This window comes from Filicampus tigris, chromosome 14, assembly GCF_054856515.1.
Source record: "Filicampus tigris isolate MCC_2025a chromosome 14, RoL_Ftig_1.0, whole genome shotgun sequence".
In the NCBI taxonomy this organism is placed as follows: Eukaryota; Metazoa; Chordata; class Actinopteri; order Syngnathiformes; family Syngnathidae; genus Filicampus; species Filicampus tigris.
In genome coordinates, this window is record NC_141230.1 from 3321446 (window position 1) to 3345886 (window position 24441).

Sequence of the window (24441 nt, forward strand, 5' to 3'; positions counted from 1 at the left end):
TTTTAGTTAACAAAATAACTAAAACAAAAATTGAAAAAGCATTTTCGTTAACCAAATAAAACTGAATGTGAGTTAAAAGAAACGGAAACTATCTGAAACTACAATTATCGCAAAAATGTCCTTCGTTTTCATCTTTGGCAGTTAATTTAATACAAGAGCCTTTGGGCTTGAAAATATATTTTTTTAAATATTGAGAAAAAAAAAAGAAAAAAAAATCTGCAAATTCACAGGGTACACTTCCACCATCCGTCTATCTGCCTTTTTGTCCGGCCGGACCAAATAGTAATCGCCTATATAGGCCAGTCTGCGTATCATTTTAAACGGGCTTCTGTTAGCGTTTCCGTCTAGCAACTTTGATCACCTCCCTCCACAAACATTATAACACAAAGACATCCCATTCATTTTAGCATTTAATTGAGAAGTGTTTTACATGATTACAAAAAAAACATTGACACCATTCACAAGGACACGATGTCTCGACTTGGCCCGGCACCAAGGTGGAGACATGCTCGATTAGTAAGCGCTTCTTAACACCGTCTTTGGTGGCCGACTTCGCCGCCAACACTGAAATCTGTGCTCAATTTTGTAAACATTTTTAGTGCAGTAACAATCTAGCACTTGGAGTATGTCCCGAAGAATCTCATCCAACTCTGGCAAAGTAATTAATGGAAGTTTTGTTCGTGTTTTAATTGAAAAATGTTCATTAGCTTCCCGCGAATCAGTAGCTGAGCTATGTTGAAGATGCAGATAAAGCCAGCACTTGAGAATGTTTTGGCAGTAAAAATGTTTCCTCTGCTCATGGGATCGCCTCAGTAAGAATCTTTGGAGAGGGCGATGATGGTGAAGCGGACCTCCTGCGGGTCACGGGCCATGAAGGTCTTACAAACCTCCGAAGCGTCCTGCAATGAAGAGGAGTTAGGCTTACACGTTTTCCTTTTTACAAAAACATTTTTTCTTTGGGCACCATCCAACCTCGAGGAGAGTATCTTCCGTTGTTTTCCCGTGTAGAATCGGAAAGGGTTTACGACCATCTGGGTTAGAAAAATACCATTTGCATAAATTAGACAAAAATCAAGCCAGCAGTGTGGCAAATACAATGGTATTTGTTACGTGTTACCCTTGGAAATTATGGAAAAAGAAAATACCAAACTGTCATATCTAACCTTTAAAACAGATGATAAAAAGTTCACTACTGATAAGATTAGGAATTTAAAAAACAATCAACTTTAATAAACTAAATTGTGTGAAAAAATGTCACAGTGGATAAGCCTCAAGCTAATTTCTTTTACCATTTATATGTAAAAAGAAGTTACCCACTGTAAATTGTAAGTGATTTGTTAAAATGTCTTTTTTATATAGAAATAATCCATCTGTATCTAAATTGTTTATTTACTGCCATACTTTTTTCACTTTGAACATTTTTAACATTCATATTTGTGCACAAGTAAAAATAAGTTCAACACTAGTAAATGTGTAAACCACAGTTTTAAGAAACAAGCCTACCTTAACTTTGACGACAACATTATGGTGATCTTAAAGTCATACTGCTCTGAATGCGAATCTGTTTATTTCACGTAATTTACTGTGTATATTCTCCTTCTTCCTTTAACCAAATCTTTGTTGAGGCTGTTCCTTCTTTTGGAATACATGCCGTAATAAATAAATCTATATATATTTTTTTTCTTAACAGAAAGAAAAATCACATGGCAAAAGTTATCCTTGGACTGTCAATGTGCTGAAGTCAAATTTTGTGTGACATTAAAGATGTATTTTTTGGTGGAATTGTTGGTCACATCCCATCTTGTAAAAGTTAAGGACCGTTGGTTCGACACTGCAGTTAGCTCACCTAATTCATACAATTGTCCCCCAACATTCACAAAAGCTATAAAGTGAAGGTTGACTTTCTCGTCTATGCTTGGTGCCTGCAAAAGACAAAAAGAAAACAAAATGATAAACCACAATAACAACGCACCAAAAACACCTTCAATCAAACCCAAGTCATGACCATAACCAAAAACACACCTCAGTCTGTCCCTCCTGTGCACTGGATTCATGTGTGACACGTATACTCTGATGATAAACACAAGGAGTACTTGTTAGCTATGCTATGTTCAAATTTCAAAATTGTTATGTATGTATATTGCTATGTTCAAAATTCATTATGTTCCTTTTGGGAGTACCTCATCTGTCTCCAGGAAGGCGCCTCTTTCCTGCGGGCTCATTTTACAGGTGAGATCGACAAACTTCTTTAGAACTGAGTCAGACTCTAAAATGAAAAAAGAAAATGGCGGTAGGCAGCATGGTTGGTGTACAGACCTGTGTCACAGTCAGGAGTTTGCAGTGTGGAATTTGTTTTCGAAAAAAATGTGGACCGAGGGTAACTGAAGATTATTCATTGTCCGCAGGTGTGAATATGAGTGGGAAACTTTGTGTGCAACTGTGTATTTTATTTATTAAGTTTTAAAGTGTTTTCATAAGTAAACAACTCTGAGGGAGATAAACTGTCTTTCATTTTAAATAATGGCTCATACTGTAATATAGATTAATATATTGCTTGAATTAAAAATAAACACAAGGGAAGAAGACCTTGAAAAAATAATTGCATATTAAAATCACAATATTGACAGAAAAACAAAAAAAAAAAAAAAAAAATCATAATCGTTCAGCCCTAATCTTTACCACATTGCACATCACCTGCACAACCTAAGTGGCATCTGTCAAGCTGTCAATCAGAAAGAGCTTCTATTTGAGAGGATTTATTATTCTGACACATTTGGGCAGTTTCAAGAAGAAAAAAAAAAAAAAAGATAACGCAACGGAGACCCAACCTTCAGTAAGCGATGGAGGCTTCAGTGAAATATCAAATATAAAGGCAATGTCCAACTTCAAGCTTGAATCTCCAAATTGTTTATTTGTATCTTATAAAAACAAAAAAAGTTGTAACTTTTTAAAACTCAAAAATACATTTGTGTTTCTTCTTGAACAGCAACTATATATTACAGTAGAGTGCGAGAGCGTCGCAAAAGTCACTTTCTTTTTGTTATTTAATTTCAATTATCTGTTAGACATGTGAGGCCATAAGAATTTGACAGTTTGTCTTTGCAGTTTTTGAAATCTTATCATTCTCTTGGCTATGGCTCACCAATAGACATGGGATCAGCAAAATTGGCGCCTGACATGAAGTTTTTTCTGTCCTTGACAGCAGCTCGGTACCAGTTTAAGAAGCTTTATGGCCGTCACACTGCTCCAACGAATAGTGCAATTTAAACAGGATCTGTGCATGACATACCATGCAGTGGGAGGCCTAAGATTGATCCAGGTAAGATAATTGAGAACAGATTGTCATTTGCAATACAGATCTGGCTGCAGACAATACACTGAAAGTATATTCTTACCTCCATCCAGGAGTTTTCAATTGACATTTGCACATTTAAAGTGGAAGTCAAGCCATACATTTTCTTTACAATAATACAGTATGCTGTATGCACCACCACTAGTCTAAACACTGTATTCCGATTAATATTGCATTTGTGGAATACGAGTTCAAGCAATATCCACCCGTTTTTATCCATCTCAGGGGGCAGCCATTTTAACACTTGCTATCGTCTGAAAATGACATCACAGTTGCTCAGGGCTCAGGTAACGACCAATCACGGCTCAACTCTTTCTGAAGCTGACCCGTGATTGATTGTAACCTAAGCCCTCAGCAACTGTGATGTCAATTTCAGTCGACAGCAAGTGACAAAATGGCCGCCCCATGAGATGGCTAGATTTTGCTGCTCAACTCAGATTCCACAAACATAATATTAATCAGAATATCAATTGTAAACTAGTGGGGCTGCATGGAACGTATTATGGTAAAGAACGTGTTAAAGAAAATTTTGGGTTGAGCTCCTGTTTGATGTTTGGTAATCTGAAATACATAACATGAGAATGTGGTCATGGAACAAGAAAGAATTAAGACTTCCCCGCCACTTAGGTTTAGCATCAACACCTTTTACACAGCATATCGTTGCTGTCCTGTGAAAAACACTTATGTCCATTTTTTTTTTTTTTAATTCTTATTTTTACATCAATAGTGTTTCTGCGTTACAGACATAGCATTAACATGAAAATGATTTTGTTTTCCAAAATTGGACACAAGTGTTTTTCACAGGACAGCAACGATATGATGAATGACAATATTTTTCCTAATTCCCCCCCCCACGTGACTATTCTTTATATGAGGTACTGAGATGAAATGGGGGCCCCAAGTTATCCTACCTTCTGTGGTAATATTGGAGTTGTAAAAAGGAGCATGACTCAGGAGCATAGTTCGAAAATTAAGGCCAACACACACACACACACCAGACTCACATGAACTAAGGGCTCTATTACATCTCTAGCACTGCGATTTTGTAGCTTCTATGTCCGAACAAGGCTCATGTCTCCATGTTGAATTGTTGCCGTCTTGGAGCAAAGACAACTCACCAAATTCTAGGTGTGACAGGTTGTTGGCCACCGCGTGAATTAATCCTATCGTGCCGCAGGCGTTGCCGATCGTTTGCCTCATGAAATAGACGTCGTGGGACGCTTTCGGCCGCTGACTCTTCAGTCTCTCTTCTTCTTCTTGCTTGAATGCTTCATACTGGTTAACAGGCACAAACATATTCATTCATCTGTACTACTACATGTTTAAACCAACTCAATTGCTCCACTACGGTCCTCAACGGTAGCTCCTGCATGTTTTAGATCAGGGGTCACCAACTCCGGTCCTCGCGGGCACCTGTCCTGCAGGTTATCAATCTCTCCCTGCTGTAACACACCTGTTAAAATGATCAGGATCTGTATCAGGCTTCTCAAGAGCTGATCATTTTAACAGGTGTGTTACAGCAGGGAGATTGAAAACCTGCAGGACAGGTGCCCGCGAGGACCGGAGTTGGTGACCCCTGTTTGAGATGTTTCCCTCCTCCAACACACCAGATTCAGGTCATCAACAAACTCTGCAGAAGCCTGATAATGATCCTGATCATGTGAATCAGGTGTGTTGGTAGAAGGAAACGTCTAAAATAATGCAGGATAGCCGCCCTCGTGGACTGGAGTTGCCCACCACTGCATTTGATTATGCAAGTCTTAATGTACCTTCTCTGTTATAGGGAAGAGGAGCAGCACAGCACAAACAGGTCTTGGCACCATGCTAAGCATATCTGGATCCAATCCATATACGTCTCCGAACTGCCAGCTTTGCTTCATGCCCAAAGAGCTGACGAACTAGGCACAAAAGGATGAACTATTACTTAATGTGACGTTATTGAATGAATGCCAATTACCAAATTCAGTCAATCATTAAACGCAGCATCGTAGTTCAGGGCCTTCTTTCACAATCCAGGTCGCTTTTTAACTTGTTTGTCAACAAATGCATTTATTTATAGCCACACTCACCTTCGTCATGACCTGAAAAGACAAAAAGGAAACAGAAATATTAGCAAAACTTTCGTGAATATGTTGCAACAACTATAACGCTATTAGCTTTTGTTCTGTTTCCTAGCACTACGTAGCCATCCCGCACATGTTTTCTAGTCAGACAAATGTGTCTCAAATATAAGGAATCGACCAACATCAATACGTACTTCGGGATTAGCCTCCAGAGGCAACCAAGTTGGGGCGCTCATTTTCAAACCAAATTCAGTTAGTTTCTTTGCAAGAATGATACGCGAAACTAGATTTCCCCAAGCGAGTTTGACAGCCGGGCTCTACTTCCGTGTCGGTAAACCTCACTCACCATTTAACAATATCGAGAGGGGCGTCAGCTTCTGATATACACGAACTTTAAAAAATATTTACAAATTTAGTCACATTAAATGCATTTGTTTAATTTAATTACAATTTTAAACATTGAATAGTTACATAATTGCTATCTATCATGAAAATAATTCGGTTTTTTTGTTACCATTTAAAACATACATCACCTCCCACATAATGAAACATTCGAGAAATGAGGGCGGGTCTTCGATGCAGTTTGCATGCCCTGCGGATATAAATTGACACGAAATAGTCACATTACTAAAAATACACATTTTTAATAGTATTCTTTAATCAAAAGAACACAGAACAACATTGTTAAATAATCACACGTGGAACAAGATAGGAGTCGTAGTGTGCTGCATTTACGCACAGACGTCAGGCAGGGGCGCCATTGTTTTCCATTCATCTAAAGTCAAGTCAGAGATGTTCTATAAAATGAGATCAAATTGTCGTAAACAGTTTATTTTGGATGTACATTGCATTTTAGAATGCTTTTATGATACAGAGAAAGTGACCTTATGTAACATATTGCGTCACAAAATACATTGAAATAAAATAAAATACATACTAGGAATTTCTTAATTAACGATTTGACGTGTGACGACCCGGAAGTGGTTTACACCCTTGTTTAGTCACAACATCTACACTTCTCGAACATTTCTTCATTTCGGAGCAAAGCTCAACTCTGAGGATGCCATCGGTAGAACACTCTCTTGGTGTGTCCAATAAATATTCTTTTATGTATGCGTGAAATCATGGTTGTCAAATTTTAACCTAAAAGTGACCTTCCTCGTTTGTCTACATTCAACTGGTTATGACAACTCCCGCATAGCGTTAGCTTAGCACCACAACTAGGGAGAACTGGCTAGCTAGCTATATTCTGTAATTATTATGTTTCAGGGTCCAAATGCCGGTGGTAACTTTGTTTTCATTGTTTATAAGGGTCAGACAGCGTTGTGGAGAACATCTGCAGACTCAATCCAGATTTATTGGCAGAAAACGTGAGTACAAATATTTCTCCATTCCTAAAGAAATCTGTTTTAGCAGACCTGAATCAGAATGTGTTGTTGCACTTCCAAACATTAACTTATCTTATGATCTCCAGTGTCAGCACATCCTGAGTTATCTGCAAGGGCAGACAAAAGGAGTTGATTCCGCAGAAATTTGTGATGTGAGCAAATACACTAAATGAAATCAGTGCTTAAGTACTTCCTTTTTCTGACATAAAATACTATATCGTTGTGCTATGTCCAGATATTTCAGAGAGACGGAGTTACACTTGGCCATGAATCTCTACAGAGCATCATCAGATTCCTCTTGATAACTTTCAGGTCTTGTTCACTGTAATGTCACAGTTGTCTAAATACATAAAGGAGCATAAAGCTAATACTTTGTAATTCACAGGTCTGCTGGGAAGAGCAAACTGTCTGCAGACGACCTCGTGTCAAGGCTAGAGCAAGGCAGCAAAAAGTGGTCCAAAGCTTCACTCCAGGTTCGATGTCTTTTGTCAACCTTACAGATGATAAGCATTACGCAGTTATTTGGCTAATATACTCAAACATATATCAATTTCAGTTGGCATAAATTACACTGAAGAGTGGACAGAAAGATTGTACGTACTGTACAGTAAGAATCCAGCTATCATAAATAGTGGTGGACCGGTCACTGCGGTGCAGCATACGGCCACCTGAGGCTCTGTAGCCCAGCCCGTAAGTGAAAAACACTATGCTCTTCTAAACTGGAACGTAAATGGATGGACGGGGCTGAACTCTGAACTTAGATGATACATATTATTGAGTTGTCATCCTTAATTTATTTCGTTGAATGAAACTCACTTAATAGGACAGACCACAATTGACATGATTGGTTAAACTTGATTTGGTGAGAATAGGAGGACCCCTTTTAAAGCTAGGAAAGGCTTAGGAGGGCTTGGTATTTTTATAAAGAATAATACACTTAGGGAGTTTGCTGTGCTTTTAGTTGACACATCTTGATGAGGGCATTATACACATTCATCTTAGGCATGTCATATTAGAATACTCCCTTGCTTTAGGCTAGGTTCACACCACAGGCAAATGCAACCCAGATCTGATTTTTTTTGCCCATATGCGATGTATCCGATTTTTTTCAAATCCGACCTGTGTCGCTTTCATATGTGCGTATCCGATTTTTTCCAATGCGACTGCGCTCTGAACGGCCAGGTGGCATATATCAGACATTAACATCATCCGGAGCCCAAAATGAGCTCAGCGCAGGCAGAGGGAAATTGCTGGCAGCAGGGGATCGAATATGCAAAGTTGCTTTGAGTAGCAGTATTGACTTTATATTTTACTTTAATTTAATCCCACTTGAAACATGAAGGATAAAGTGGACATTTATGGTGATAGTAATTCAGCCACACGGTTCGGATCGATTCATTTTTTACGCACGATTATGACGTGACATCATCGTTAGTGATGTCTCCATGAAATGAGATAGAATGAGAAAAGCATCACCTCATAATTTCCCTCAAATATTGTATTTATTTCTACCTCTTACCTAATCGCTTCACTGTAGAAACGCCCCGACATGCTGGACCACATTTACTTCCGTAAACAATACGCCATGAGTGACGTTGTCTCTTCTTCTGCGCAAGCGGGTCACTTTGGCGATGCATGTATTCCTATAGCAGCAAAGACTGAGGTCGAATTTGTAATGTAAAATGATCGCTTACACAAAAAAAAAAGATTTTTTCCAAAAATCCAAATAATGAGCATTAAGACCTGCGATGTGAACCTAGCCTTTTTTTTTTCCAAGTGACCAATTTCAATCTGCAGTCTCAGTATTTGTAGATAATTGTCTCTAGTTAAAAATGAACGAGAGATGGATATGATTCATACCGATATTTGTCAATTTGTTTCTGAGACAATTTTTATGCAGGTTGAAAAAGAAAACAAAGGAAAACTACAACTCAACCCTATTGGAACAAGGAGATGTATGCTATGTGGAGGGACGTGAGATTAGCCGAGAAAAAATATTGCTTGCGTGACAGTAAAAGTAAACACCAATTGAAATGTGACTGGCCAGCACATAGACTTGATAAATTGAGCAGCATATGAAGTAGTTTACACTAAGTGCGGTTCCTCATTTACCCACTAGAGGGCAGCAGCACTCTGATGCTACGTTCACACCAAACGTGGATGAAGCGAGTCGCTTGATTCGCTTGATTCGCTCACATTTGACCGCGGGAAATTTGAATCTTGAATGCTACAGCCGCGAACTACATTGACTCAATACAAACGCGCCGCCAGAAACGCATCATCCGCGTTTGGTGTGAATGTAGCAGTCGGCACCAGCAGCTTTCTCTCGGCAACTTTTACCGACAGCTGGATAAGGACCGGATTCGAGAGATTCGAGCATTTGCTAAGAAAATGCTCTGCTTGTTTGGGTCGACGTATTTGTGTGAGAAGACATTCTCGATTATGAATTTAAATAAAAGCCATGTGAGGATACGGCTAACGGGCTCTCACTTGCGAGACATCTTGCGCATCAATACCACTGCCTTTGAGCCAGACCTGGCCTTTGTGCTGGAGTCCATATCTCGGTATCACCTGTCACATTAATGCAGGCAAGTCATTTGACATTTACAATTAGTCATACAGTATGTCATTTATTATTATTCAAAAGTTATGTGAACATTGAACTGCCATGGTGATATATTTCATGTTTCAAAAGTAATCTGCACTCAAGAGTACAATTACTTCTGTTTAAGAAAAAAAAAGTTAAGTGAATATTCAACTGCATGTAATAATATGCGTGTTTCAAATGAACCAAAACACATGCTAAAGGCTGTTGAAATTATAATAAAAAAGCAAATGTGAAACAGAATGGCTTGCTAAAATTTGTTTAAATATATTGTTGTTGTACGTAAAGATCCTCAGCCAAGGTCGGCCCCCCACATTATTACCACACCAAATCTGGCCCCCTTTGCAAAAAGTTGGGACACCCCTGCCCTAGAGGATGGATCAATATGTCTTGATATAGAAATGGTGTTAAAAAAGTGGAAAACCGAGTTTGAAGCTTTATTTTCAGGAAGACCCATCCCCCCTAAGTGGGATGATTGTTATTTTGAAACACAAGTAGCTCTTAAACACAAAATGGAATTGCTGGCTAAGGTACGATCTAATCTATACTTTGAATTAAAAGAAGATGACGTCAGAAAGGCCGTGGACAAACTTAAATTTAAGAAGGCGACTGCATTGGATAATCTGTCCAAACAATCAGTTTTATTTCCAGTACTTTATAAATAGCTGTTTATTTGTTTTGAACAAGCTTGCTTGTGCCAAATAATTGGTATAAATCTATAATCAAGCCTATTGGAAAGAGTCAGACCACAGACCCTCGAATCCTAGGAGTTACAGAGAAATAAGTCTCCTCAGGTGTGCATATAAACTGTATTCCAGCATTCTTAATAACGAAATTCTCCTGGTATTTGGAATTCCATAATCTACTTGCTGATGAACAGAATGAGTTTTGGAAGGAGGGAGCCTGTATCGATCAATTTTACTCTCTTGTTATCGTAGCAAATGCGAGAAAACAGAAAGTGTACTTGAGTATGTTTTATAGATGATCATAAAGCTTTTGACAGTGTTAATCATGAGTTATTGAACAATTTGCTTTGTAGGATGGGTATTCGCAAACCTCAGTTGAGCCATAAGGGGCTGCTTCTTGCACGGCAGCCTCTCAGTCCATGGCGATGCAAAACACGCTTGACTGTGGACACTCACATGCACCTGTGTTCCAGCAGCTTTGAATTTTTGACAGATCTGCTTTTGGATGGTTCTCATTTGACTCTTCACCCTCCTGACCAATTTTCTCTCAGCAGCTGGCGATAGCTTGCATTTTCTACCTGATTGTGGCAGTGACAAAACAGTGCCAAGCACTTCATACATGGGAAAAATGTTTGCACTGTTGCTCTTGGGACCTGCAGCTGCTTTAAAATGCCTCCAAGTGACTTTCCTGACTTGTTCAAGTCAATGATTCGCCCTTTCAAATCCGTGCTTAGCTCCTTTGACTTTCCCATTGTAGCGTTGTGGGCGTTTGTAATCATGAGCCCTTCTTTAAAGTCTTTTAAAGTCATCAGCTATATTCACTCACAATAAATTAAGAGGCTATGCTATAACGCTCATTCCATTGACACAACTTTCTAAGTCACCAAAATTGCTAATTCATATTGCTGTATGTTTATTTTTGACCCAGCAGATTTGGTCACTTTTTCTGTTAATCCATCATGAACTCATAAAAGAACTAAACTTGATGGATGTTTTTGTGACAAAGAAGTTTCTGTTCCAATCACTCTTTCAGAGAAAAATCTGAGTTGTAGAGATAACTGGAAAGAGCCATGACATTATGTTCTTTACAAGTGTATGTAAACTTTTGATCACAGCTTTATTTTCTTTCCTAAAATATATGCCTCCTTTTTCCCATCACAAAACAAAAGTTAGTATGTGTAAATACCTCATTCATGCACTCATTGTTTCCCACATGGAGTGCATTAAAGAATTAACTTCAGAGTCCATTTGAACTATAGCGAGTTTCTAACCAAAACTGCAGCACTCAGACTCTGATGAATTGAAGTGTGGAGTCTTAACGCATTTTGTAAAAGAGTTCCCCGCACAGTATTAAAAGCTGAACTTGTGTTATGCGGAGATGGTGTTGTCTTTTAATGACGGCGTGTGCTCCAGTGGACTCTGGACACAACAGAACATCCAACAATGTCATGTGGCGTGCTATGCCACTTTTGTTCCACTTAATGTGCCTTAGTAGTTCTTGTTATTTCCCTAACACCGTCCATTTTGTTTAGTTTTACAGGCCAGTTTCACTTCCCGGAGGTTTGCCGTCGGAATCGCTGACGGAAGCCCATTTAAATTCAGAGGCGGACTGGAATGTAGGTGTCAACAAATGCTTCATAATTCTCTTGAAAAACACAGCTGTCTGTTCCTTACTTCAGGTGCTCCACATCTTGTGGAGTGAACATGGAGAATCGGTTCAAGTCCAGCAGGCTGCCCAGCACTTGCTCAGCGTCGGTCGGGTAATGTCAACACAATATAGCGGCCTCGCTCGTTTGAACCAAGTACAACTCGTGAACTTGCATGTTTACATTGTTGTTGTTTGTAGCTCGTGGACATGCAATGGAAACTGGGCATGGCGGTGAGCTCTGACATTTGCCGCTCTCTCAACTCGCCCTTTGTGACCATCCTGCTGAAAATTGCTGAGCCCTCCGGCCAGATCAGCCAGAAGGCTTTTGAGATGACCGTCCCACAGTTTCAAGTATGCATCAGCAAGTTCACACTCATTTATTCCGCAATGATTATCTTATTTAACTTTGTTTCTTCACAGAACTTTCACAAGCAGATGAAGGAGCTGGCGGCTGTCATGGAGACTATATGATGGCATATGACTGCACATGCTAGCTTTTACTGTTGACTCACATTTTCACTCTATTGAATGTTTTGTACTGTTAAGTCGCTTTCTTCACCATATCAATGCCGTCCAGTGACATCACATTTCTGAAACTTCATAAAAATACCTCACCAATGGTCAAAAATGCAATATGATGAAAAATGGATTATCAGTCAGTTTTAGCCCCAGAACTGTAAATTGATTGTCAGTCATCCGCGCAAAACATGCCATTAATTATCTAAGGTTGTTGGCACTTGCTTTATTAAGACAAAGTTAACAGTTTCTTGAGTCTTTGCAAATCTTAAAGTCAGCTTGAATGGTGGAGGTGTGGTCTGAAGCGGAAGTGCGTAAAGGACAGTTCATGTCTTCATTGGACATAGCTACGCTGCTTTAACAGTGCATGCACGAGAATATAGATAATTTATTGGGTTAAAACGTAGCCAGAATTTTTTCTCTGGACAGCAATGTTATGTAATTTGTTGCTATGGTTTAAAGTCTCTTTGTTTCTTGTATAAATAAATCCTTACTACCTTTTACAGTGTTCTGTGCTACCTGCGTAAGCTTCAGCATCAGTGTCCAATGTGATGTACAGTATATTGTAAGGTTCTTGTCAGACAATGATAGTTACTTTGAAGTGAGTGTCAGGTGTTAAACGTCCCAGCTATAGTATGTCCCGGCGTTGCAGAATACACTTGCACACAGGTGCAGGCCAGCCTCTCTTAATGGCTCAGACACCTCAGAAAGCAGGTGGAGTTAGTACATCCATTCCATGTCGCCTATTTGCATACCTATTGCATTGCCATTTGAACATGGGTTTCAAATGTTTGTGGGTTTTTTTTTTTTTGGCTGGGGGCAGGGAGGTAAATTAGCGACTTTGATGTATTGGTTAGTTCACAAAGTGTCACAAAATGTTGGAAAGCACTACTTGTACTTTTTGTTAGTTTATGACACTACTACTTTGCTGGATCGAAGACAGACATAGGCTACTGCTCTGTGTGGTCATGGTGTACTTGCGATTTTTACAGAACTTTATTAGAGCAATTCACGTTTACAATACAGAGGAAAAATATACCATGCAAGGTTAAAACATAGTGGTTCACATCACAAAGATAAACAAACTATTACCAAATTTTAAAACATGCAACGGGCATCAATAGTCACATGGCCATCATGTTCTCAAGTAGAAGTCCAGAATATGCCATGGGTAACTATTTTTCTATGTACTTTGCCTCGTTCCTCAAAAGCAGTAGTGAAAAGTGCTGACATTTCATTTGAATGCTTACTGTTTTAGTTTGATTCCATATGTCAAATGTTTCAGTTTGCAATCAATTTACATGTCATTCAGAAACCCTTGTACTCACTTAAAAAAAAGTTTACTTTTCAAAATGATACTACTCACTTAAAAAAAAAAAAAGTCTACTCTTCAAAATTATACTACCTAGACCAGTCTCATAACAACGTTTTTAAGACACGTGTTTCTTCCACATCCACATCAGAAAATTCAAAACAGCAGTTTAGAGACTTGTTTGGTTTGGCACTGGTACATTTTATAGTGGAAATGCTCATAATTTGTTCACATTTGCATTTTTGTAAGAAATAACGCACAGTGGACCAGGCTAGTCTTCTCCCCTAAAGCAGACGTCTGTTGTAGCAGCAAGACTGAACTGTGAGAGGCAGCATGAGGCTACCGGGCAAGGCAGGCACCCAGACTACAATACTGTACTAAGAAAGAGTATTAGAAGAGTGAAAGAACATAAATTGACTGAAAGTGAATGTTGGAGTTGCAACTCTTCAGATTATTACTGTGAATGATTTGTGACGAGATACGTAACACGACAACCATCTGCTCCTCTATTTGTGTACGGCAACAATGCAAGGTTCAGGTAGCTCAAATTTGGTCCATTGTCGGTATGTGCGTACCCCGCAATGCCTGTCCTGGGACAGGGGTAACACCGGACCCTCACGGCATCCTTGCATTTTCTAGAAATCAGATCATCTGCAAAACATTGGTTTTCAAAGGTAATGTAAAAAGACTTGCGATCAAAGTGTGTGGTGTATTTAGGGTCAAACTAGTACTATGGGAAATTATCATTTTAGGGGTGGGCGTCAATTATTTGCTATTGGTGAACAGTAGGGCGGTTCATCGTATCCTGCTGTGTTCATCTATGTGGAAAAATGTCCAGGCGAATAAACGCCTGAACATTTGTTATGACAATATTTGCGAAGGATAAAGAAGCGGGTAGTCAGTTTCGTAAGCACGAGTGCAAGCTCTCATGTTTTGGCTGATAAGGTTGCAGATGCTATTTTTAGGGAGCCTTGGATTCAAGGCACGTGGGAGGCGTGCAGTGGGGGTCTCCCCAGTTAACATCCCTGTTAATATAAGGGTCATTCCAGGATTTTCGCTCCCATCCATGAAATTGCAAATAATCCATCGACTAAAAACAGAAACATGCACTTGTGTGGTGCTGAGACGAGCTGTAGCTGTAGAAAAGTGACTACCAAATTAAACTTAAACTACCAAATTATGCCAACCAACTTGAGCACCCCCCTAAATGGCTTTATTCTGCAGTCCCTCCCTCTTCATGTTTAACTTACTGTATCAAGTATATAACTGCTAAAATAAGTTTTAAATCAGTTTTTATACAATTTTGCCATGTCTTCCTTGTAATTGTTAAAATATTTTATTTTCTCAGACATATCTGAAATAAGTGTTTCTCAGCATACAGAACATGCAACCTCTATTAGTGAAACCTTTAGCCAACTGGGGGCAGAGGAGAAAAAATGTATGATTCGACATCACAAGTGAATTGTTCCAACTATGGAAAGACCATAAGTCCTCTCATACTAGTGCTGTGAAACGATTACAATTTTGTAAATAATTAATCACAAAATTTTCCATATTTTTCAACTACAATTTTTTACAAAGCTTGGAACCGATTTTTACCCCTTGGAATTAATAAGGAAACAATTAAAAGTATATATTGATTCAAATGCTGTTCAAATAGCTTTCTTGGATCCCTGAATTTGATTCTTTTCTTGAACGATACACCAAAGACGTACAACTAATATGGTATTTGTATTTGGCTTTGCAAAGTGCACAAATCATTTTGGATTTTTCCAATGAGCCGTCAAGCAACTGTTTAAAGTAAAAGTCTGTCTTTGTGACAGTGACTCCTCCAAGTTTGGCTACAAAGTGAATAGAGGGAAGGTGCCATAGGCAGTAATTTTTTTCAGTATTTTTGCCAGAATGGAGTGTGTCTTCACAAACCGATGCAACTCTGTTACTCATATCAGAATACTGTACAATGTTGTTATTTTTTTCCCTTATAGCTAAGTTTGTTCTTGACCAGTTAGCATACCAGCTAGCATGCTTGAGAACATCTTTTAACATAATTAATTTGCAAAGTTGTTACTTGCAATCATGTTATTTTGATGAAAACAAACCTAATACTAAAATTAAGTTGGTACTAAAATAAAATGTAATTTTAATTATTTAATTGCAAAGGTTTTATTTTGCAATTTTTTTTAAACGTGTGCTCCAGGTGCCTGTCTGTACTAACATGGTTATGCCAAACACAACAACATATATGACAAACAATCTTATAAGGAAAATTGAAGTGATAAAAGTTGAATTTGATAAATCAAATTTTACCTTTTCTCCCCTAGAAAACATTATATATTAAAACAAATCAATAAATGCTCTATTTTTCCAAAAATGTTTGCCTAAATAGTCCTCCGATTCTTGAATGACATCTAATGCTATTGAACAATGTGATTGACATTGACTCAAAATTTAATTTTCAGGTCCCTTGAAAGGTGCCCTGTAGGACACCCCGGCACAGAAGGGAACACACTCTCAAGTGGAAAAGGTACTCCTTGTTGTGTTTCCGCGCTGTCACGTTTCTCCACACGGAGGCCCCACCCACCCCTAAAGCTTGCACATGTGCTGTGGATGGGCGGGTCGTCTAGGCGCATGGGCCGCTCCACCTCCCTTCTGCAAGACGCTGCGTGGAAGGAAAGCGAGACGAGAGGAAAGACGGCCCTTCAAACAACGTTCCAGGTGTCTTTTAAGGGGAATCGGCATGTGGCCGCTGCCGCTTAGGTTCGTGTGCAGCTGCCATGTGGGGAGTCGGACGCGCCCCTGTCGAAAGTAAGCACAGTCTTGTGTTTACATTGGCGACCTCCTGAGCCACGTTTCTAGCTTGCTTGTCCGGAAAAAAACAAGAAGACGAGGAAGACAGGAAACTAATATCAGTACGTTTTTGTTGGATAATTTTATTCCATGACAATTAGCCACGTTTGCGCCTTTGGGGAGTGGCAACATTTTTTTTTTTTTTTTTGCAAAAAGTTTTAAATGTCACAGCTGTCCAGAATGGAGACCCCCCCGGGCGAGAAGGACGGCAGCCACATGCCAGACAAGAGGTTCCCGCTAACTTACATCGGCTGGTCGGTGCTGGACCGCCGCACCACGCTGCCAATGCTGCCGTGGCTGGTGGCCGAGATCCGACGGAAGAGCGAGCGGGGCGACTGCGGACCCGCCATGCAGCCGCGGGAGGTGCAGCTGGTACTCCACAGCCCTTTCCTCCGCTGCGTGCCATGCTCCTCGTCCTCGTCCTCGTCCTCGTCCTCCTCCTCCAACAACAACTATTCGGTTTTTATCTTCGAGCACAAGGCGCAGCACATCTCCCGTTTCATGCACAACAGCAACGACCTCACCTACTTTGCCTATCTGCTGCGGGCCCACCCCGACAACCCAGAAGCAGAGATGTCTTGTCACGTGTTCAAGGCTAGTGACCCCAACCAGGTACCAAGCAGTCACATGCGCTTCTGACACCCACCCCCCTTAGCCCCAACCCACCCACATAGCACCCAACCCATAATGGACACCATTATCAGACCATACACTGCATGTGGCTTAGCACTGTGGATGAGCAGTTTACATGTTTCGCATGTTTGCCTCACAGATCTGAGGTTTGGCATTCAAATCTCTGCTCTGACCTTCCTGTGTGGAGTGTGTATCTTTTCCGGGTACTATGGCTTCTTCCCACACTCCAAAAATGTGCATGTTAGATTAATTGAATATACTAAATTAAAACTCAACTTTCTTTAATGTTCTGGTTTTCCTAGCTGTTATGACTATGAAGGTTATATGAATGTATCATCACACTATGTTGCTTGTACATTGTCCCTGCATTTCATTGTTTTTATGAGCAACAAATTGACTCCGAAATCAGAAGTCTTGGAAAATAGTGCCACCCAAATGAGGAGGGGAAAAGCAGTTTTGGTACAGATTTTCAGACAAAATGTAAAGTAAAAATACATTTTGCAAGAAACAAAGTAGACACACTTAATCTGCTTTAGTGGGCAGCAACAATTGATGTGACAGGCCAGGCCAGGTCTGGTCCGGGCCTTGAGTTTGACACCTGTGCTCTAAATTGTCCATATGTGTGAGTGTTTGGGCCTCTTCTGATTCTCATTGTTGCTTATGAACTTTCTTTTCCCTTCCGAGCCAGATGATCCGGAAGTACTTGGAGGGTAGGTCGTTCGAATTCTAAAGATGCTTAAGAAAGGTGCCTCGATGCATCATTTAATGCCACGTTTAGCAAAGGTTGCTCCTGACCAACCTTTGTGAAAGGAAAGAAGAAGATAGGAAAGACATGAGATAAATGACGAAAGCTGCACATAACTATTTTAGTCTGGTACTCTGCTATTTTTTTTTCCAACCCAACAACCTCACTGGATGAACTTATGTGACCACGCAGTCAGCTGTTTTGATGCATGTTGTTGTTGTTGTGTGTGTGTGTGTGTGTGTGTGTGTGTGTGTGCAGGGGTGGGTGGGTGTGCGTGTGTGTGTGTTAGAAGGGTTTTTTGTGTTGTGTCTTTCATTATTTCCTCTGAGGGGACATTCATTTTCTTTTTCTTCAGTAAGCTCCTACTGTAGCAGTTTACACATTCACACGCCTGTTGCAAGAAGCTGAAACTTCGCTGTGTGTGTCAACCCAACTTGGCGTGGCTCTATTCCAGACACATAGATTGCCTATTCGTATTTTTTCTATCAAAACATAGACAGATACAACCTATCGGAAAAGTTATTTCGCGAACATGTTTATCGTTTTATCACCTAGCTCTCAAATACATATTTTGACGGCCCATCGTAGCTACTGCATATATAATATATACACATATATATATATATATATATATATATATATATATATATATATATATCCATTATCGATACCGCTTATCCTCACAAGGGTCGCGGGGCGTGCTGGAGCCGGGCAGTAGGCGGGGGACACCCTGAATTGGTTGCCAGCCAATCGCAGGGCACACGAAGACAAACATCCGCACTCACAATCACACCTAGGGGCAATTTTTAGAGAGTCCAATCAACTCACCATGCATGTTTCCGGAATGTGGGAGGAAACCGGAGTACCCGGAGAAAACCCACGCAGGCACGGGGAGAACATGCAGGCCGGAGCCAGGATCGATATATATATATATATATATATATATATACTTACATGTATATGTATGTATGTATGTATTAGGGGTATAACGGTACATGTGGGTATATTAATACGTTTTGGTATATCATGTTCAGTTCTGTCCATTTGCGTTCGTTTCGGGCCACTTATTAGCTTATTAGCTTACGCACGTGCGCTACTGACTTTTGCATGCGGGAGATGAGGGTAGCGGCACAAAAGAGAGAGCCAGAAAAGAGCCAGAGCTCAAAGGTCCCCCTGTACACTGCGGTCTCCTGTTTGGGAACATTCTGGCTTTCCTGTTAAAATCGCTGATGGGGAAAGGTACGTGGAGGAGTCCCAAAGTCGTGTGCCGACATTGCTACGTGAGATTGGCGGCTATGTTGCAATAGCACGTCTAACATGCACGCCATCATCCGACAGTGAATGTTTCTTAGACGAGGGAGCAAAAACGTCAAATTTAAATGGCGACATTTATCATATTGTAGCGTCTTCCAGGAACACGCCGTCAGACGTAGTTTAACTATCACGTTTTTATTAATCCGAGTACAACTCGCTCTCTTCTTTCTCCGCTGCTCCACTCGTTTGCCGTACGATGTATTCATGAACCTCGGAAACATAACAACTCAGCAACACACAAATCCGACCATAACACAGCTAACACAATTCGTTACAGTATGCTGTTCAACATTCAAAGATTTCAATGCCTAAAAAGTGTATACAATTTCATAAAGACTTTTAAAGTTACTGTATTTTTGCAGCCTTTATCAATGCAGCCGCTGGTTGCAATGGAAACCTTAAGCACGCGATCAAAAAAATTGACGGCGTCAAAAGGGGGTTGGATTAACTTCGAAAATAACGCGCTAAATTGACAGCCCTAATATATATATATATATTTATTGTATAAATATGTATATATTTATATGTATATATGTATATGTGTATATATATATGTATATGTGTGTGTATATATATATGTATGTATGTATATATGTGTGTATATATATGTATCTATATGTGTGTATATATATATATGTGTGTGTATATATATATATATATGTATGTATATATATATATATATATATATATATATATATATATATATATATATATATATATGTATGTATGTATGTATGTATATGTATGTATGTATATGTATGTATGTATGTATATGTATGTATGTATGTATATGTATGTATGTATGTATATATATATGTATGTATATATGTGTATATGTGTATGTATGTATATATGTGTATATATGTATGTATGTATGTGTATATGTGTATGTATGTATGTATATATGTGTATATATGTATGTATGTGTATATATGTATGTATGTATATATGTGTGTATATATGTATGTATGTGTATGTATATATGTGTGTATGTATGTATATATGTATGTATATATGTGTGTATATATATGTATGTGTATGTATGTATGTATATATGTGTGTATATATATATGTATGTATATATGTGTATATATGTATGTGTATATATATGTATATATGTGTATATATATGTATGTATGTATATATGTGTGTATATATATATGTATGTATATATGTGTATATGTATATATGTGTATATATGTGTGTATATGTATATATGTGTATATATGTATGTATGTATGTATATATGTGTATATGTATGTATGTATACATATGTATGTGTATATATGTGTGTATATATATGTATGTGTATATATGTGTATATATATATATGTATGTGTATATATGTGTATATATATGTATGTGTATATATGTGTGTATATATATGTGTATGTATATGTATATATGTGTGTATATATATGTGAATGTGTATGTATATGTATATATGTGTGTATATATATGTGTATGTATATATGTATATATATATATATATATATATATATATATATATATATATATATATACCGTATGTATATATATATATATATATATACTGTATGTATATATGTATGTGTGTATTAATCTGAATGCCGTGTTTAGACTAGCGTAGCGGGGCCTGCATAGTACATATTATTGTAAAGACGTTTTTTGACTCCCCTTTAAGTGGAAGTCATATGGCAGCAGTCTTTCGGAATGACACCTGTGTGCCACAGAAAATGGATAATGGACATTGTATATGAATGCTGGTTTGATACCTCGCAGCATATCATGACAGTCCTCTATCTTAGACACATAAGCACTCAAAGATAAGTGCTTTGACCTTTCAAGACATGACATCTACTGTATTAACCTTCCTCACCTCTCTGCATCCAGACTGCAAATGAATGGCACGTGCAGCAATCCACCATCGCCTAATTCAACCACGTACCTTCCAGAGTCTCGCCCATCTACTATTTCTACAAGCAATTAAAAAGTCAATTTCCATAATACTGTATGTTCCTTTTAAAGATTAACACAAAAATCTCCACAGTTGTCCGTGCTGACTGGTTGCAATAGCATCTTCTGTTTTATTAACATGCTTTTCTCAATTTGTCAATCAATGGACGGCTAGCTCCACAAGCATGTTCAACTCCACTGAACATGAGCGAACTGCGATTGGCAATACCGCAAATGAAAGTAGGCACTTGAATTGAATGACTTTCAAATATGGCATCAATTGTGTCTGTTTTTGTGATACCACGAGAAGTAAATAAGGTGCAGAGCAGGATTAACTTTCCCTCAAAATCCAGTGAGCTAGCTTCGTCATCTGGTGCCCTAAATACTTGATGAAAAAACACATTTTAGACAATACCAATAATCTATTGTATGTGATTAAAAGGCACGTTGAATGACATGCTTGTCAGTTGTCACCCATCATCAAGGATCATTGTGTTTGTGTTTAATCAGGGTCATACAAATGTAGATAGGTGATAGATGCAAACATCCTGAAAACCTGACACTTGCAAACCCTTCGAGATATGTCCTGATTTTAATAATCATCCTGGACTTTTGAGACCAGCTGTATTTCAGTGCAGGCAAGTCATATTAAATGGTGCTAATGTTGGCATGAAAAGCAGGACATGCTAAAATGTCTGTTGCTCACAAACGTTAGCGTTCACATTCTCTCATTAATCAGGACAATCTTTTCTATAAATCTCATATAATAAAGATTGTAAGCAAAGCTGTAACTGCGGACCGAAAACCCATCAGTTAGCACTGAACCAAAACATTTGATCAGATTTCCGCTGATGTCATGCTTTCGTGATTGCTGTGATATGATGTGATGAAATATAAATTCAGTATTTTTGGTATTTCAGGTTGGTGACGGTGTAGTGTGTTCTTTTGAGGAATTCCCATTTTTAGTTCTAAGAAAGTTGAGAGACAATTCCTATTTGAAAGTATGTAATGCAATGCATCAAAAATGAAAATGTCATTGCAGTAAATAGCAGACAGCTCACTTACCACTTACCACATTATTGCTCAACTGGTTCAAATGCAGTCATTGCACGTAATTGATGTCAGGAGAAACTACAGTATAATCAAAACAAAAGGTCCGCACACTCGCAATTAAATAAACGTCATCTACAGACCACCTTTAATACTGCCCAGGCAACAACATCATTCGTCTAATAGATTGTTTACCTGCCTCTGTAGGTGCAGCTATTTTGGTTAGCAACACAGTTTAAATAGGCTCTAAAGTTATCTCCATAATGCCCATGTGTGGACAATAGTGTCCGCGCACTGAGGTAAATGCAGTTCCGGCTTTTTTTTTTTCTGATGAGGAAAAAGGAGGTGCTTATTTTAGAGGTATAGGTGGGTGTTTATTTTTTAGGTATAGGTGGGTGTTTATTACAAAATTGGGGGAAAATGTGTCTATTTGAGGAAAGGGGAGTGTTTATTTGTCGCACAAACAGAGTACTTTGATTAAACTGCCCTGTAAATAAAAATTAAAACATGGCGGAAATAGTCATTTTGAAAGCCATTGTAATTTGGATTAACCGGTAACCTTTGGGGGCGGGGTTCTGATGACGTGTTTCACAAGATGTTTTTTTCATGTTGTAACATGAACCATCAAGTTCCTGCCCCTGTTTCTCCTTGAAACCTTCAAGAGTCCTCCCCCCGCCCACCCAAATCACATATCGCGTTGTCACGTTTTGTGCTGCCTTCAAATGTTCCTGCACTCTCACGTTTCTAGTGGAATTCGTGGAAGTGTGTGAGCCATGGAACGCCGAGAGCAATGCAGCCGTGGCAGATTGAAGACCTGGGCGCTTTCGAGGAGTTGCACCTATCGTTTCTTAGCATTGCTGCATGTACCTCAGTCAGAGAGATATTACGCAAGAGAAACTGGTTTGGCAGTCAGTGACTGGGTGGACCACTTGGAATGCACTTCCCATTCCTCTCGTGCACTTTTCACATGTGTAGCAATTGATGCCTTAAGTTTTTATGATACTGTGCTTTTTATTGTGGGTGTCAGGTCATTTTAGGGGTGACACGCATGATTCCTGACCTATTTTTAGCGTTAAATGTGGTACTTGTATGGCGCAGCAGTTTGTTTGCTTGTAGGGAGATCATTAGATATCACAACATTTGTGGTGGGGTAGTAGAACATAATGTTTAACTGGAAGGGGAATTTGAACACAATGTACACAATCACAAGATGTGCTTGTGCCTTGCTAGACAGGGTTGACTGCTTGCTGGACTTGAAAGGCAACCACACGCAAGGGTTTGTTGTTGCAATATGCCGTCCATGCGGGACTCACAGAACTCCTTTCAAAGAGGCTCTTGTCACATATTAACAAATGCCTCCTGGAAAAAATATATTTATCATTGTGAATGAATATAGCAGTTAATCTAAGATGCCATTTACCCATTTTTGGAGTCTGTCGTAGCAATTTTATGGCTTCGCTGGGATAAATTTAATGCAGACAAGTGCATTGTTCTATTGGCAGGCCAGTTGCAATCTGATCCCACGTCGTTTACACTGAAAGACTCATGCATCACCACCTTCGTTGTCACTTGGAACTGATCCAGAGTGGAAGTTGATCCACTGTTTTCTGGGAAGGGCTGGTTCAAGTTTAACTTATGAAAATGAGAAAATCAAAATCATACTCCTTCATAGATAGCCATCATGTTCACATGCCTTACTTTTTCTCAAGATTTGTGCATTATTTACCCAGCAATTAAGAAAATTGGAGAAGAGTCTTATATTGTGCAATGTTAAGGACTGTCTTTACATGCCATTAGTTCTGAAAAAGCTTTTTTTTCTCATAACATTTCCACAATTTTTGTGTAAGTACACCTTTTTCTAGTGCAGCTATAACACCTATACCTCTTCAGTACTAAGAGATGGTGCCTTTTTTCCCCCCATTATTTTCTCATAAATTCATTTATTCTTGCAAGAATTTAAATGTATCCATGTTGTACAATTGCAATTTTCATCTCACAGATTTGTTGCAACTGGACTTTGCTGTTCGGATAGCTTTGAATAGCACCCAGTAGAGTACAGTACAGACCCTCTGGCAAGACAGTGTGCTCCTACTTTGAATCTGAACCAAATTGTGCACAATACTAGATGTCCAGTATTTTTCCATAATGATATCATAAAGAATCATCTGTCAATTTAAAAAAAAAAAATTTTTAAAGCTGTGTTTTTCAATTTTGAGTAGAAAATGCATCTGCTTCTTTATTTGTATATCACCAAGGAGTCTTATGGCCTCAGTAAATAGAAAATAAAAAATGTAATAAGCGGTATAGATGGATGGATGTTACAGGAATTAATCTGTACTACAATGAG

The 24441-nt window shown here is 38.9% G+C and overlaps 3 protein-coding genes and 1 long non-coding RNA gene across 12 annotated transcripts in view; 2 read left to right on the forward strand and 2 right to left on the reverse strand.

The window, feature by feature from the left end:
• Positions 1-397: 397 nt before the first annotated feature.
• uchl3 (ubiquitin carboxyl-terminal esterase L3 (ubiquitin thiolesterase)) lies at positions 398-5770 on the reverse strand. 2 transcript variants are annotated; one of them, XM_086052361.1, is made up of 9 exons: positions 5610-5770; positions 5422-5433; positions 5122-5250; positions 4471-4627; positions 2181-2266; positions 2023-2070; positions 1847-1922; positions 973-1031; positions 398-899 (listed from the first exon to the last, which is right to left on the reverse strand). In XM_086052361.1, the coding sequence occupies exons 1-9, from the start codon at positions 5649-5651 to the stop codon at positions 810-812; spliced, it is 699 nt and encodes a 232-aa protein (XP_085908487.1). In that variant the 5' UTR covers positions 5652-5770; the 3' UTR covers positions 398-809. The 2 variants fall into 2 exon arrangements, with proteins under 2 accessions (XP_085908487.1, XP_085908488.1); XM_086052362.1 differs by lacking the exon at positions 5422-5433.
• Positions 5771-6391: 621 nt separating this feature from the next.
• commd6 (COMM domain containing 6) lies at positions 6392-12759 on the forward strand. Of its 2 annotated transcripts, XM_086052465.1 has the most exons (9): positions 6392-6500; positions 6727-6785; positions 6890-6955; positions 7039-7115; positions 7189-7276; positions 11627-11710; positions 11774-11854; positions 11941-12093; positions 12163-12759. In XM_086052465.1, exons 1-9 carry the CDS (start codon positions 6476-6478, stop codon positions 12211-12213), a joined length of 684 nt encoding a protein of 227 aa, XP_085908591.1. In that variant the 5' UTR covers positions 6392-6475; the 3' UTR covers positions 12214-12759. The 2 variants fall into 2 exon arrangements, with proteins under 2 accessions (XP_085908591.1, XP_085908592.1); XM_086052466.1 differs by lacking the exon at positions 11627-11710.
• A 465-nt stretch (positions 12760-13224) lies between these two features.
• Positions 13225-17034, reverse strand: LOC147136070 (uncharacterized). Its single transcript, XR_015089491.1, has 2 exons — positions 16664-17034; positions 13225-16366 (listed from the first exon to the last, which is right to left on the reverse strand). It is a non-coding gene; the product is annotated as an uncharacterized LOC147136070 (long non-coding RNA).
• tbc1d4 (TBC1 domain family, member 4) overlaps positions 13227-24441 on the forward strand; it is a 56443-nt gene continuing 45228 nt past the window's right edge. Inside the window, exons 1-4 of one of the 7 annotated variants that reach the window (XM_086051089.1) lie at positions 13230-13429; positions 16030-16094; positions 16195-16479; positions 16574-17029. In XM_086051089.1, the coding sequence (XP_085907215.1) occupies positions 16580-17029 (450 nt within the window). In that variant the 5' untranslated portion in view covers positions 13230-13429; positions 16030-16094; positions 16195-16479; positions 16574-16579. Of the gene's footprint in view, positions 13430-14167; positions 14245-16029; positions 17030-24441 lie in introns of those variants that run through there. The other 6 variants (XM_086051091.1, XM_086051092.1, XM_086051090.1 and 3 more) reach the window with 6 other exon arrangements.

Excerpts from the sequence above, each read along its gene's own strand:
- commd6 (XM_086052465.1), top strand. The coding sequence starts at position 6,476 with ATGCCATCGGTAGAACACTCTCTTG. Across the intron at positions 6,501-6,726 it reads ATCGGTAGAACACTCTCTTG|GGTCAGACAGCGTTGTGGAG; the intron begins GTGTGTCCAATA and ends ATTGTTTATAAG. Across the intron at positions 11,711-11,773 it reads ATTCAGAGGCGGACTGGAAT|GTGCTCCACATCTTGTGGAG; the intron begins GTAGGTGTCAAC and ends TCCTTACTTCAG.
- uchl3 (XM_086052361.1), bottom strand. The coding sequence starts at position 5,651 with ATGAGCGCCCCAACTTGGTTGCCTCTGGAGGCTAATCCCGAA. Across the intron at positions 2,267-4,470 it reads CCTGTCACACCTAGAATTTG|AGTCTGACTCAGTTCTAAAG; the intron begins GTGAGTTGTCTT and ends TTTTCATTTTAG. Across the intron at positions 1,032-1,846 it reads GGGACAATTGTATGAATTAG|ATGGTCGTAAACCCTTTCCG; the intron begins GTGAGCTAACTG and ends TTTCTAACCCAG.